The sequence below is a fragment of the Notamacropus eugenii genome, chromosome 1, assembly GCF_028372415.1.
Source record: "Notamacropus eugenii isolate mMacEug1 chromosome 1, mMacEug1.pri_v2, whole genome shotgun sequence".
Lineage (NCBI taxonomy): Eukaryota > Metazoa > Chordata > Mammalia > Diprotodontia > Macropodidae > Notamacropus > Notamacropus eugenii.
Window position 1 is genome coordinate 323,220,440 of NC_092872.1, and position 15,637 is coordinate 323,236,076.

Genomic DNA, 15,637 nt, shown 5'->3' on the forward strand with positions numbered 1-15,637 from the left:
TAGTTTGTGAGTAGCCCAATTTTTCTTATGTTTTCTCTTCTTGATCTGTTTTCCAGATCACTGATTTTCTTATAACATATTTCATTTTCTCTTCCATTTTTTTCATTCATTATCGCTTGTTTCATTATTTCTTGGTCTCTTATAACTTCACTGGCATCCACTGGTTCCATTCTAATTTTCAAGAAATTGTTTTCTTCCTTAATATTCTAGATCTCCTTTTCCATTTGGTTCACTTTCTTTCATAATTTTCTTGTTTTTATTAAATTGTTTTTACTTTAAAAATGTTTTCCCTCAATCTTTCTCATTTGATTTTTAAAATATTATTAAAGTTTTACTATTAACTCTTTGGGTGTAGGTCACCATTTAACACTACTCTTTCGGGGAAGGAGAGACTCTTTTTATTCAATATCCTCCCCTAGTCTTCTCAATTCTCAGAGTAACTTTTTGCCATAGGATTCTTTCTCCTTCACTTGCTCACTTTTTTTTTCTTATTTACAGCAGCTTGTTTTTGTAACTGACTCAGCTCCTAGGGGAAGAAGTGATGGTGCCTCACATCTCAGATTCTCCATCAGTTCTCCACTCTGGCCTGGAATGGAAACTAAGAACTCCACCCTTCTGCAAGTCCACTGTTATTGACATCCTTATCCCATGGCTTCTGTACTCGTAGGGGATGTGCTCATTCCTATGCTATGTCCTTCTCACCCAGAGTCCCATGTCTGCAGTACAACTGGGCCTGATGTCCCTTATCAGCAGAGGTTCCCTCAATCCTCCCTTGCTCACATGCCCCAGACTTCCCACTGTCTTGGAGGTGAAAATTGGCTTGGGGCAAGGCTACCTCCAAACCCAGCTAGCCCCAAAGCTCACCACTTGCAGTTTCAAGAGAATTAACCTGGATCTGTTTACATTTCACAGAAACCTACCTTTGGACCTTCCCCAGTTATACCAGGAGGAACACTGTCCTGCTCCAACTCATGTATGTTTACCACACTACCTTGTCACTGAGGCTATATGTTATCTTGCTTATGGGGAAACTGAAGAGCTTGGAATTTTCTGATCTACTCCAGCATCTTCCCAGAATACTCTCCCCAATTCCTCGTTTAGAGAAATGCAATGTAACACTGTCAAATTAAGTCATAGTTTTGATAACTGCTTCTACAAATGGCAGAACCCATTTTATCTCTCTTTATAAGAAATTGATATTTTTATACCAGTTTTCTATGCTGAAATGCACTTATACATGTTTGGGGATGATAGTGAGTTTGAATGCTTTAGTGTCACTATGGCCAAAAATAAACTCTTAGCAGTGAAAATAAAAAAATCATAGAATATATGTGTTCTTAACATTCATGGGACAGTAATTCATTGTTTGTGGAACTGTGAACTGATACAGCCATTTTGGAGAGCAATCTGGAGTTATTCCCAATGAAATATTAAACTGCCTATCACCCTTTGACCCAGTAATAACATTACTAGATCTATTTCCAAAGATGACTAGGGCAAAAGGAAAGGAACCTACATGTTTATAAATATTTATAGCAATTCTCCTAGTGATGACAATGAACTGTATATTGTGAGAAGCTTAGTTAATTGGAGAATGGCTGAAACAGTTGTGGCATATGATGGTATACTGTTGTAATGTAAGAAAAGTTGAGCAGGACCCTCTCAAAAAAAAAAAACAACATAGAAAGATACTAACATGAGCTGATATGTGGAACAGAGTAAACATAAATATACAATAAAATAAATTAAATAAAATAGAAAAGGAGAATAGCAAATGATTATGGTAAACATGTTTGAGAAGTCTGAAGATTTAAGCTTTTGGCAAAGAATTCACTATTTGGTTAAAATTGTTCAGAAAGCTGCAGAGCAAGACAGCACAAATTGTGCATAGACCAACGTTTTATATAGTTTACCAAGATAAGGTCAGAATGGATGCATGGTCTATATATAAAGAGAGATATTATAACAAAATTAGGGAATAATTTGGAACATATTACCTCTCAGACTTATGGAACAATGTACCATTTATGAACAAATAACAAATAGAGATTGTAAGACATAAAATGGATAATATCAATTGCATTAAATTAAAAAGGTTTTATACAGTTAAAATCAATGTGGCCAAGAATAGAAGAAAAACAGAAAATTGGGTGGAAAATTTTATAGGCAATTTCTCAGATAAATGTTTCATATTTACTGTATAAGGAACTTTGTCCAATTTACAAGGATATGAATCATCTCTCAACTGATAAGAAGTCAAGGTGTAAGAACATTCAGTTTTTCAATGAAGAAATCAAAATGACATGTCATATGACAAATTCCTTAAATAACAGTTGGTTAAAGAAATGCAAATTAAAACAACTTTAAGATATCATCTTATACTGATCAGATTAAGTAATGATAGAAAGGAGAAGCAACAAATATTGTAAGGGTTGTGGAAAATTTGGAAAACTAATGGATCATTGAATTGTGAACCGATTCAACCACTTTGCAGATAAATTTGGAATAATGCCCAAAGAGTCATAAAACAGTTTGTCCTTTTTAATCCTGAAATACCACTATTAGGTTAATTCCCCAAGCTGATAAAGGGGAAAACAAGAAAAGAGTTTAATATGTTCTAAAAAAATTATAGCAGCTTTCTTTGTGGTAGGAAGGTACTGAAAAGTGAAGAGATGCACACCAACTGGGGGATATTTAAGCAAGCTGTGATTTATGATTATGATGGAATACTACTGGGCTATAAGAAATGATAAGCTATTGGATTTTATAAAAACATTAAAAATCTGAAGAAATGAAGACTGAGATGAGCAGAATGAAAAGAACATTGTAACAGTCCACAGCAATATTATTCAAAGAACATTTTTGATTGATTAAGTGATTTTGAGTATCATAAATAGAAACTCAAATAATGAAGGCAGTTGCTATCTACATCCAGTAAAGGAAATGATAAAAGGAAGTATGTATAGTGTGGTTTTACAGATAAGCATATAGATAGATAGATAGATAGATAGATAGATAGATAGATAGATAGATAGATAGATAGATAGATAGATGGACAGATATAAATATGTGTGTATACATATATGTATAATACAGACATATAGTTACATCTATAAATACATGTTTGTGTCTAATGGTAGCTAACTCTAGGGTGAGGTGGGGAGGAAGAAAAAATAAAAAGTGGATAGCAGAACACATAATAATTTAGAAGGAAGTATAGAAAAGCAGGGCAGCTTTGAAAATAATGTGTAATATTGTTACATCGTTTTTCACGGAAAAGTAAACAGTGTGAATTGAAAATCCATGGTTTTATATTGAATCTTCTTTTTATGCTGTGTTGTGCATATGGAAAGTTATTGTTGTCTTTTTGCATTTAAGCTTAAAATGAATAATAATAATTTTCACTTAACTGATTTATATGTTTTCGGTTTTCAACAATAACTTCCGTAAGTTTTAAATTTTCTCCCCCTCTCTCTTCCCTCTTTGTCTGAGAAAGCATGCAATGTTATAAGGGTTCTACAAATATATTCTTATTAAATATATTTTCATGTTACTCATGTTGCATAGAAGAACTAAAACAAATTGGAGAAACCATGAAAACAAACAAAAAAAACTTAACACAAGAAAAATAGTCGGTTTCATTTTGAATTCTGACTCAATAGTTCTTTCTCTGAATGTGGATGGCATTTTGTATCGAGTCCTTTGGGAATGTTTTAGGTTCTAAAACGTTCTGTGCTTTGCTGTGAAGAGCTAAGTCTGTTGGAAACAGTCCTTATATCCTTTGGCTGTTACTGTGTATATGTTCTCCTGGTTCTGGTCATTTCCCGCAGCATTAGTTCATATAAGTCTCTCTAGGTTTTTTTGAAGTCCACCTATTCGTCATTTCTTATAGCACAACATTATTCCATTACAGTCATATACAACAATGTGTTCTGAATAACACTTGTAAGAAGAAAAAATAAATTGCAAAAAAGAAAACTTTGGGGATCAGGGGCCAGGATTTGGGGTGTTCCCTAACTATGAAAGAAATGATAGGGATACTGAGTCCACTACTCATTTACAGGGTTTGACCTTCTTGGAAATTTTTACCTTTTCATCAGAAACTATAGTAAAAACTATAACAAATAAAGAATAATATCAAGGGATTTTGAGATTCAGTAAAGGAAGAAAGATGGATCTCATAGTGAATGCCATTTCATTGTACATGTTTAATGTCTCACCCTGTAAAAATGCTTTAAGAGATGCCTCACACTGAGTTAGAGATAAATAGTAATATTTACCTCCAGGGCTGTTAGGATAAAGTGTGATAATATTTGGAAAACTCTTTAGTCTCTAATCTCTAATTCTATGAGAACGACTGGCTGTGATGATCTTTGTCAAGAGAAATATGGAAGCATTAGATTTCCTTAGGTAACAATCAAAAGAATGAGTCAGGCAATCATGATGACTTAGAAGACAAACATATTGAAATCAGACAAACAGATTGGAAAAACTCTTATCAGTTTTCATAATTTTCTTTACTCCATTATTAAAAGGATTCCAAACATGTTCAGGGAAACTTAGAAGTATGTGTTAAGGAGATGGAGGTCATACAGACTAGAAATAATAATGTCTAAAGATGACCTTCCATCTTTAAATAATTTAATTATATTCCTTTTATTTTTATATTTATACTATTTTATTTCCCTCTCAATTACATGTTAAAACTATTTTAAAATATTTTCTTGGTTTTGAGTTCCAAATTTAATCCCTTCCTCTCTCTTTTTCTATCCGCTTCCTTCCTTGAGATAGTAAGCAATCTGATATAGGTTATTCACTTGCAATCATGTAAAATATTTCCATATTGGTCATTTTGTACAAGAAGACTTATATCTTTAAAAAAAATGAAAGAAAGGAAGTGAAAATAGCAAACCAGTCTGTATGCAATCATTATCAGCTCTTTCTCTGGCTGCAGATACCACGAATTCTTTGGGAATATCTTGCATTATTGTATTGCTAAGAATAACTATGTCATTCATAGTTCTTTTTACTACAGTATTGCTGTTACTCTATAAAATGTTCTCCTGGTTGTGCTCACTTTGCTTCGCATAAGTTCATGTAAGTCTTTCCAGGATTTTTCTGAAATCATTCTGTTCATCACTTCTTAAAACACAATAATATTCCATCACACTCCTGTACCACAGCTTATTCAGCCATTCGCCAAATGATAGACATCTCATCAATTTGCAATTTTTCACTATCACAAAAGGATACACTTTGATCCAGCAAAACCACCACGAGGCCTAGATCCCAAGGAGAATTTTTGTAAAGGGAAAATGAAGTATTCCTATAATACTACATAATACATGTAATTGCTCTTTTATCTAAAGACAATGGAACTGTGACAGAAAAATGAAAATATAAGTCCTGTTTCAGGAAAGGAAAATAAAATCATACAGAATTGACACAGTTCAGATTCTCCATTATACTCCATATTCTGCTACACTATATATGTATGTTATATATATGCAAACTACATAATGTATATACTACATATTCTGCATTATACAAGATTTTACAATCCATACATAATTTTATACATAACATACATAATTTTACAATTATGAAGATGAATGGGATGAAGTCTCCCAATAAAGGTGGATAGCAGACTGGAGTAAAAACCATAATCCTACAATATGCTGTGTACAAGAAACACATCTGAAGCCAGAGATAAACAGTAAAGGTAAAAGGCTGGAGCAGAACATATTGTGCTTCAGCTGAAGTAAATAATAAAAAGAAGCAGTAACAGTCTTTATCTCACACCAAATAAGAAAAAATAGATCTAATTAAAAGAGATAAGGAAGGAAGCTACATCTTGCTAAAAGGTGCCATAGACAAGTAATATCATTACTAAACATACATGCCCTAAGTAGTATACCATTCAAAGTCTTCCAGAAAATGTTAATGGAATTACAGGATGAAACAGACAGAATCTAAACTATCAGGGGACCTCAACCTCTCCATCTCAGAACTAGATAAATCTAACCATAGCATAAATAAGAAAAAAGTTAAGGAGGTGAATAGAAGTTTACGAAAGTTAGATATGGTAGAACTCTGGAGAATATTAAATGGAAGTAGAAAGGAATACATTTTTTTTCCTCAGTAGTACATGGCACCTACAAAAAATTGACCATATACTAATTCAGGTATCAAAACCTCACAATGCAATGCAGAAAAGCAGAAATATTAAATGCATCCTTTCCAGATAGTGATGCAATAAAAATTACAAACACTAAATTTTCATGGAAAGGTATACTAAAAATTAATTGGACGGTAAATAATCTCATACTAAAGAATCAGATCAAATAGCAAATCATAGAAATAATCAATAAATTTATCCATAAGAATGATTATAATGAGACAACATGCCAAAAGTGCAGCTAAACAGTTCTTAGAGAAAGTTTTATGTCTCTAAATGCTTGAATGAATAAAATAGAGAAAGAGAGAATCAATGAAATCTTTCAATGACTATTTTGCCCTCTGGTTATAGGGTGTTAGACCAATTTTCCTTGATAATTTCTTGAAACATGCTGTCCAGGATATTTTTTTTTATCACGGCATTCAGACAGTCCAATACTTATGTTTTCTCTACTAGCTCTGTCTTCCAGGTCAGTTGTTTTTTCAATGATCTATTTTACATTTTATTCTGTTTTTTTCCATTCTCTTGATTTTTGTTTAACTGATCATCGATGTCCATAGGATAGTTCCACTTGCCCAATTCTAATTTTCAATGAACTGTTTTCTTCAGTCAACTTTAGTACCTCCTATTCTATTTCAGCAATTACTTTTTAAGGAGTCCTTTGCCTCAGTGAACTATTGTACCATTAGAAAATTTTGCTTTTTAAAGAGGTGTTTTATTCAGGGGATTTTGTTTTTCATATGATGAATTGAACTCTCTAAGGAATTGGGTTTTTTTTCAGTAAATTTTTGCCCTTTTCCAAGCTGTTGACTCTCTCAGATAACTATCATATCTTTTCCCAATCTTTCTCCTACCTCTTTTTTCTGACTTTTAGAATCCTTCTTGTACCCTTCCACAAAGGCTTTTTGGGCCCGAGATCAGTTCTTAGTCCCCTTTGACACTTCAGATGTAGTTATATTGACAATGTTTTCATCTTGTTAGTGTGTGTTTTGATCTTCTCTATCACCATAGTAATTTTCTATAGCCAAAGTTGACTTTTGCTTCTTGCTCATCTTCTTTGCCTATTTCCTGGTTTTAAAATTGAACTCTCTTTTCTTGGAGCACAGTGGTTACTATCCCAAGTTTCTTGTGTTGGGAAGCAAGGGCTTGATCATTGGATCAGGTGCTTGTGGCTAGAGACTGTAGGGGTCTGGCAGCCAACTTGGCTCAGAACTGCATTCCTAGTGGTAGTATCTACCCTGTGGTGAGGCAGGTGGGGTTTTTCTGCTTTTCCCTGTGGCTGTACTAAACCATATGGAGGTCTAGTCCCTGGAGGATGCCTTACTTTGTAGGGCTGTGCCAAACCATGAGGAGGCCCAGCACCTAGAGGATGACAATCTACCCTGGGATTCACTGAAGTGCAAGATGGTTCTCTGAGCTGGGGTCTGTACCACCAATTATCCTAACGCATATGGAGGGCCCTGGTGCTGGTGCTTGCCTGCTCCATTATGCCCAGGTTCAGAAACTCCCACTGGTTTGCTGAGATGGGTCTTGCTGCTGGCTTGCTGGGATGCTTGTTATCCTGGAATGTGCTCCCCTTTTGCCCAAGTGACAGGGAACTTTCTTGCTGATCCTTCGACTTTCCTAGGCTAAAATTCAGATCCAGATGACATTTCTACTGTCTCTGTTTTTACAGATTTGTTTGGAAAGCTATTTTATGGTTATTCAGAGGTGAATATGGGGGAACAACAGTGATTAATTGCTCATGCCACCATCATATTTCCTGAAAGTCTCCTCCTACTGATAGTTCTTGAATAAGAAGAAAAGGAGGGATACATGGGATATCTTAATGGAGTAAGAAACTGAAAACATCAAAAAAAAATTTAAAATAATATTGCTGTTTCAGTAATCTATTCCTTCTTTGGTTTAACTAAGTCTTATACATTTTTGTAAATATTCACCCATTTGTTCTAACTTGTCGATTTTATCACCTTTTTAGTTGTATTTGTTTCTTGTAAATTAGAAGAACTCTAAGGCACCATATCACACCTTTCTGATTGGCTAACTTGACAAAACAGGAAGATAATAAATATTGGAGATGATGTGGGGAAAATTCAAAACTAATGGATTGTTGGTGGAATTGTGGACTGATTCATCCATTCTGTAGAGCAATTTGGAACTATGCCAAAAGCACTATAATACTATGTACACCCAGAAAAACCACTGCTACGTCTGTATCATAACCATATCATAAAAAAAGAGAAAGGACCCACATGTACAAAATTGTTTACAACAACTGTTTTTGCGGTGGAAAAGAATTGAAAATGGAAGAAATGCCTATCAGTTGGGGCAATGGCTGAATAAGTTGGGGTATTTTAATGTAATTAAAAACTATTGTTCCATAAAAAATGGTGAGCAAGCTGATTTCAGGAGAACCTGGAAAGATTTACATAAACTGATGCTGATTGAAATGAGCAGAACCAAGAGAACAGTGTAAACAGTAACAACAATATTGTGTGCAATCAACTTTGATAAACTTAGCTCTTCTGAGAAATGTTGTGATCTAGGACAATTCCAAAAGACTCAGGATGCTATCCATATCCAGAAAAGAGCTATGGAGTCTGAATGAAGATGAAAGCATAGTATTCATTCCTTTTTTTATTTATTGTGTTTTTTTCTGTTTGTTCTGATTCTTCTTTCACAACATGACTAATGTGGGATTGTTTAATATGATCACAGCCAATGTCAGATTGCATGCCATCTTGGGGTTGGGGTGAGAAAATTTAGAAGTCAAAATCTTATAAAAGTCAGTGTTGAAAAAAGAAAACAAATAAATATTAGGAGATAAAAGTAAACAAAAAAGCATATTATTTTCTACAAGTTTCCTGTATTTTTTCTTCTTCAAATACTGTGCTCTCCTTTTTCATTTTTCCCCATATGTATAATGGCATATCTCTCTCTCTCTCTCTCTCTCTCTCTCTCTCTCTCTCTCTCTCTCTCTCTCTCTCTCTCTCTCTCTCTGTCCCTCTGTGTGTGTGTGTCTCTCTGTGTCTCTCTGTCACTCTGTCTCTCTCTCCATTTCGGTCTCTCTCACTTTCAGATTGGTTAACTCAGTCATTTTTCTTTAAAAAGCTGCTATCTTTAGTTGTCAATTCGATGATAATTTTTTTCAGTTTTATTCATTTTCAGAATTTTGACTTGATTTCTAATTTCTTGTTTTACAAATTTTATTGTTCTTGTATAACCTTCATTCACTTGTTCTTCCTTTTTTTATTGGTAATAACATTTAGAGGAAAAAAGTTGCTCTGAAAAAGGTGTTTCAGTTCCATCCAATGAGGACTGGGATGTCTTCCGTTTAATGTTATATCCTTCTAAAAATGCTTTCTATTTCTATAATTTCTTCTTTGACACCGTGACGCTGTAGTGTTCTATTCTTTTCTTGATTGTAATTTTATGGTATCGTGATTAGAAAATGAAATGTTTGTATATCTTCTTTCTGGTGGTTTGGCAGAGATCTGTATGTGTCAAAATAATGTCAAATATTGGAAAGATACGCTATTACAACTTAGAGGGATATAAATTATTTTCTATTTCTGTTCAGTTAATATTAAATATCTGTCAGGTCTAATTTTATTAAAATACTCCTTTGGTCTTTTGCTTTATTTTAACTTTTGGTTAGATTTGTCTTTGTCAGAAAGGAGAAACTTTGAGGTTTTCCCAAAGTTACAGTTTTAACTTCTATTTCTCCCTCCAACTGGTTTAGTTTTCTTTTAAATATTTAGATGTTCTGCATATGTGTATATGTATATATATATGTATATATATATATACACACACACATATATATGACATGCTGAATATTTATTTTGATGCATTACATATGGTGTCTTAAAGCATAATATTATTTCTCTGACACTATCTTAATTATTTTTATTAATTTAATTCATTTTATTTAATTATTAATTATAATTATAAATAATTATAATTAACTAATGTAATAATTAATTAATGATAATAAAATAATATGAATCTATATTTTAATATCACCCAAGAAATAAATTTGTTGAAAATTATAATGGACCAGAGAGAAAATGGAACTCAGGGGCTTTGGGATGGGATCTATAAATGTTTCTCCTTATTTCTTGTTAGAGTTGTTCATTTCTGAGCCCCAGCGGGGTGCTTGTAGGGGATCAGGGCTCTTCTACATCTTAGCAATGCCATCATGTTTCCCTGCAACTATTCTTTATAGTGCACGTTTTTCCTCCCTTTGAATAACGTATTTTCAAGCTTTTATCATTGAATAGGGGCTTTGTTTCAGAGGCAAGTTCTGCTTCTTGCTTAATTTTTTGGACAGGTGATCAAGCCTGCTTTGCCTTGATTGGTCTTCTGTATTCAGATATTAACATACCCCTTCTGAGGTAAGTTTATCCTGGATGTTTTAGAGCTTTAGATGGAATTCTATGGAAGCTTCTAACATTCATAGTAGCTAAAGAGGTCAGTATAGATTAGGAGGAATTGAGTTCCAGGAAAGGGAACAGCTATAGTAAGGGCATGGAAGCCAGTGAATGAGTGTCATTCAAAAGGAACAGGGGCATACTAGTTTAACTGCTCTATAGAGTTCAATGTGAAGAGTAGCATATATTAAAGTTGCAAAGATAAATTGAGACTAGTTTAAGAAAAAAATTAACTGCACAGACTAAAGCTTACACATTAGATTTTAGAGGTAACAGAGGAATTGGAGTTCATTCAGTATGGTAGTGGTATGAATAGACAATACATTGGCAGTTATATTTAGAGAGGAATGAAAAAATATGAGACATGAGGTAGATGGCTTGAGTATGAAGATCAGAAACAAGATTATAAAGGATTCAAAGTGCCTTAAAGGAATGTATCGATTATATGCTTTTCCAAGGAGTTAGTGAAAGGGAATATATTTAGAAAGATAATTTGAAGATAAGATAGAGTCATTGCAGATTTGGGAGACCAGGCTATATTTTGTAGGATCATAAATGGAACTGTACTCCATAAGATGCTTTGAATTGTTCTTTTCCTCCTATAGGTTATTTGGTAGTGACAGGATAGTGCAAATTTAAGATGTATCAGGGGAAGAAAAAACAGAGAGACAAATGGATCCATTTGAGACTTTACAATATATAAATTCCACAATCCAAAAGCTGATTTGTATTTTTCCAGCATTCTAATGATCCCTGATAAGAACTCTGAAAAAGAAATGATGCAAAGCCTGTACAAGCCAAAAAAATGTTCATTTTCCTGACATCATTGTGTATAATAGGTGGTGGCAGATTGATTGCTTTGGAAAGGAACTTCTTGGAGTCTGAGGCTCAGCCAATATCTGGTTTCAGATACTCCACAAGACATACACATTCCTCAGAGGATATGGTATCACTTTTTCAGAACACACAGAGAATCTTTCTGAGAAACAAAATATGGGACATTTTAAAGGATCTAAGAGTTTCAAAGGGCTTTATGGTGCACTGCTTATTTTGTGCCTTGATTCCACAAACTCAAACAGGGATATGAGCTTTAGTGTGCTGGTAAGTTTTTGACAAGCTGCTCTGAAGAGATAAAAACGTATATTTTTGTTTAATCTACATTATAAACATTTTTGAAGTCTACATTTTCATTTACTCGATTGCTTTGTTAAGTCTAAACAATTAAAAAGAAACAAAGTCCAATCCTGATTTTCAGTCTCTTCTGATTTTTGAAGCTCACACTGAAAACTTCATAGTAACCTCTCATGAAAATAGAGCATAATTTGGATATAAGCTACAGTTAACGGGATTAAGGGTACATAATGCACGACATCCAGTTCCAAGCAAAAAATAGCTCTATAAGTGAGTAGAGATTCTCAGAAACACCACCTCCTTCAAAGAAAACATTTCTAAGTTAGATCCAATCTCCTGTGAAGATCAAAAATTACAAAAACTTGGGGTACTTTACTAATTAGAAATGGCACTAGGATAAGCTAGGAAAATGACACATTGAAAAGCCTCATGAGCATTCCCTTGGTATTGAAGTTAGATTGTAGAGATGGAAAGACACTGAGTCCTCACCAATGATATTTGGATTCTCAGTGTCAATAACTTTTTTCAGGGTTTTAGAATGTATTCGGGGGAAAATTTTCTGTGCCACAGGGAGGGGGACTCATCACAGTGGAAGAGAGTTGCTCTTCCTCACGTTTTACAGAAAAAGACATGCAAATTGGACTCCTCTCTCCAGAGCAGGAAACCAGAAAAAACAAGTGTTTGCTGCTCTGAGAGAGGAGTTTTCTTTTGTGTGACCATTATTTCCTAAGAACTGACATTTGGAGCCTGAACAATGGGATTAGGACTAAATGGACTTTTCCTTCTGACTGTTTTACAAGGTAGTTTTGTTTTCTGCTTGTTTCTTGACTAAGGAAACCCTCTGAAGTGATGTATTTGTGTGATTATTGTCTTCAGTGATTCTGTCTGCAGATGTCCATTGTGATGTTCAACTGCTAGAATCTGGGGGTGATGTGAAACAACCTGGAGGAACTCTTCGACTTTCTTGCAAAGCTTCTGGATTCACCCTTAGCAGCTATAACATGAATTGGTTCGGCCAGGCTCCAGGGAAGTGGCTGGAGTGACTCTCATTTATTAGTAGTATTGGAGGAACCACATACTATGCAGCCTGTGTGAAAGGTCGATTCACCAACTCTAAAGGAAACAGCAACAGCATGCTGCACCTACAAATGAATTCCCTTGAAGCTGAGGACACAGCCATGCATTACTGTGCAAGAGACACAGTGAGAAAAAACAGTATGAGATCTGACATAAACCTCCTCATTAAAGCATTCGTGTGGAAAATGACTTAGAGAGGTAACTCAACAACACTGAGTACAAGAAGACCACTTACAACGAGCCTGCAGTCCTTGGGCCACTGCCAAAGGATTTCAGTCAGCCCAGAAAATTTTAGAGGAAAGCATCCTTTGTACATAGAGGAAATCTTTTGACATGCCAAAGGTTATGCTGGCCTGATTTAGAATATCACATAAACTATAAGACCAAAAAACGTTCAAGATCTGTGATAATTTTCCAATTCACAGCGAACATATGTCCCATCCACCCATCCATTCATCCATCTTTCCATTGATCTGTCTATTTATCTATCCGTACATGTATCTGTTGATTGAGCTCTCTCTGTCTCCATCTTTCCCTCCCTCCTTCCTTCCCTCTACCTACCTACCTACCTACCCACTTATCTATCTATCTGTCTATCTATCTATCTATCTATCTATCTATCTATCTATCCATCTATCTATCTAATCTCCTTTGTGTCCCTGAGAATTTTTCCTGTTCCTTATGCCCGCAGGCACAGAGAGAAGATGTACTCTTTCAAAGTGTTACATGTCTTCTACATGGTGACTAATTTCTCTGAAATTGTCAAAAATGAGGGAAATCAGAAGTTCTCAAAATTTACTATGTGCATATTATTTGCATTTTCATATGCACTGTGCACATGAAAAACATACCTACCTGTAAACATACTTAATGTATATAATCCTCCCATATGTATATATATACGGAGCTATATGTGTGAATATGTGTGCATCCCATGTGTATATATGTATATTCATATACATATCAGAAGATCCTGGCATTCTAATTGGAGGGAATGTGTAGCTTCTCTTCAATCAGACTCTTATATTATCAAAATTATATTCCTCTCACTTGATAAGTGATCATCTTGTTTTGACTACATATATCTCTGTGTGCCTCAGATCCCTGACCTGAGAAGTAAGAATAATCTTGACCTCTCCATAGCACTGGTTTGAGGAGACATTAAGGTCCATAAGAATAAAGCCATAAAGGAAATATTTTCCGGAACCTGTGAAAGCAAGTCTTTACCTTCAATATAATCTCTTCAGATATTTCCTAGTGAATCATTTTACCCTTCCTTATGGCCAAGACATCTCTTTGCTTGCCACCTTCCATAGACACTTTTCTCCTACCCCTTTGCTATGTACAGAATATCAGGTTATTATCCACCAGTTCCATCCAGAGATATGAATTCCAGGAAGCAAAATGGACCTCCTGGTTATTACTGAAACTTGGGATATTTAATTTGAGATTTATATAAGACAAAAAGGTTACACTTTATTCTGATATGACAAGTAATTAAAAGGGAATTCAAGGAGATGCAGCAGGCTTATTATAAAGTCTGGCGTATGGTCAGAGATTATTACATGTTTTACTATTCCATTCTTTCCCATTGCATGGAGAGAGATAAACTGATGTGGGGAAATTCAGGAAGCAAAAGGGGAGAGGTGATGGAGAACATTCAGACAAGGATGAAGTGAAGGTTACGTAGAAATATGGGTAAAAGTATTTTTAAGGTAACTGAAATAAATTTTTATTTGTTGACCAATTAACCCAATCAGATCAAATTGATCTGATTCTGTTATTTTAAAAATGTAAATCAAACAGGCATATATTTGTTTAAAGAATTATTCTACCTAATTACGTATGAAAACAATTTTAACTTTCTAAAAATTTTGGCTTTCAAATTTTATCACTCACTCACTCCCTGCCCCCTTCCTTTTGATGGTAAACAAACTAATATGTTATTGATGTGCAATCATAAAAAAATTGCTCTATTAGTAATTGCATGGAAAAAAACTTGAACAAACAAAAGACAAAAACAAGGAAGTAAAGGAAGGAAGGAAGGAAGGAAGGAAGGAAGGAAGGAAGGAAGGAAGGAAGGAAGGAAGGAAGGAAGGAAGGAAGGGAGGGAGGGAGGGAGGGAGGGAGGGAGGGAGGGAGGATGGAAGGAAGGAAAAAAAGGAAGGGAAAGGGATAGGAGAGTGAAAAATTGAATGCTTCAATCTGTATTCAGACACCAGTTCTTTCTCTGGTGGCGGATAGCATTTTTCATCATGAATCCTTTAAGGCTGTCTTGGAATACTGAATATTGCTCAGAAGAGCTAAGTCTTTCATAATTCTTCATCATTCAGTATTACTGTTACTATGTACAAAGTTCTCCTGGTTCTGCTGATTTGCATGTTAAGTCTTTTCGAGTTTTTTGGAAGATATCCTGCTTGTTGTTTCTTATAGCAAGAAAATATTCCATTAAAATAATATGCCAGGTGGAGCCAAAATGGCAGAGTAAAGGCAGGGACTCAGTTGAGTTCTCCCCCAAACCATTGCAAATACCTTTAAAAATGACCCTAAACGAATTCTAGAACAGCATACCTCACAAAAACATGAAGTGAAAAAAATTTCCAGCCCAGGAAAATTTGGAAGATCAGCAGAAAATGTCCATTGAACCAGGGTAAGTGAGGAATATAGACCAATGCAGGCTGTATCAGCAGAAAAGGGTATCCAGAAAACACAGAGCAGTCTTCAGGAGGAACAGATTACTGGCAGCCGTGGGAATTTCCCGATTTCTCAGCCCATAGATGACAAAGACAATATGGAAGGTCAGCAGGAAAGGTCTGTT

The 15,637-nt window shown here is 34.8% G+C and overlaps 1 protein-coding gene and 1 gene segment (V, D, J or C); both read left to right on the forward strand.

Annotated features, from left to right (window-relative positions):
- Positions 1 to 15,637, forward strand: part of LOC140517968 (immunoglobulin alpha-2 heavy chain-like) — a gene marked incomplete at its 5' end in the record, with an annotated part of 937,512 nt that overhangs the window by 542,326 nt on the left and 379,549 nt on the right. The gene's annotated exons all lie outside the window — the stretch shown is intronic.
- LOC140529449 (immunoglobulin heavy constant epsilon-like) overlaps positions 15,491 to 15,637 on the forward strand; it is a 321,603-nt gene continuing 321,456 nt past the window's right edge. The window contains 1 exon segment of the C gene segment in view: positions 15,491 to 15,617. Within this exon segment, the coding sequence occupies positions 15,491 to 15,617 (127 nt within the window).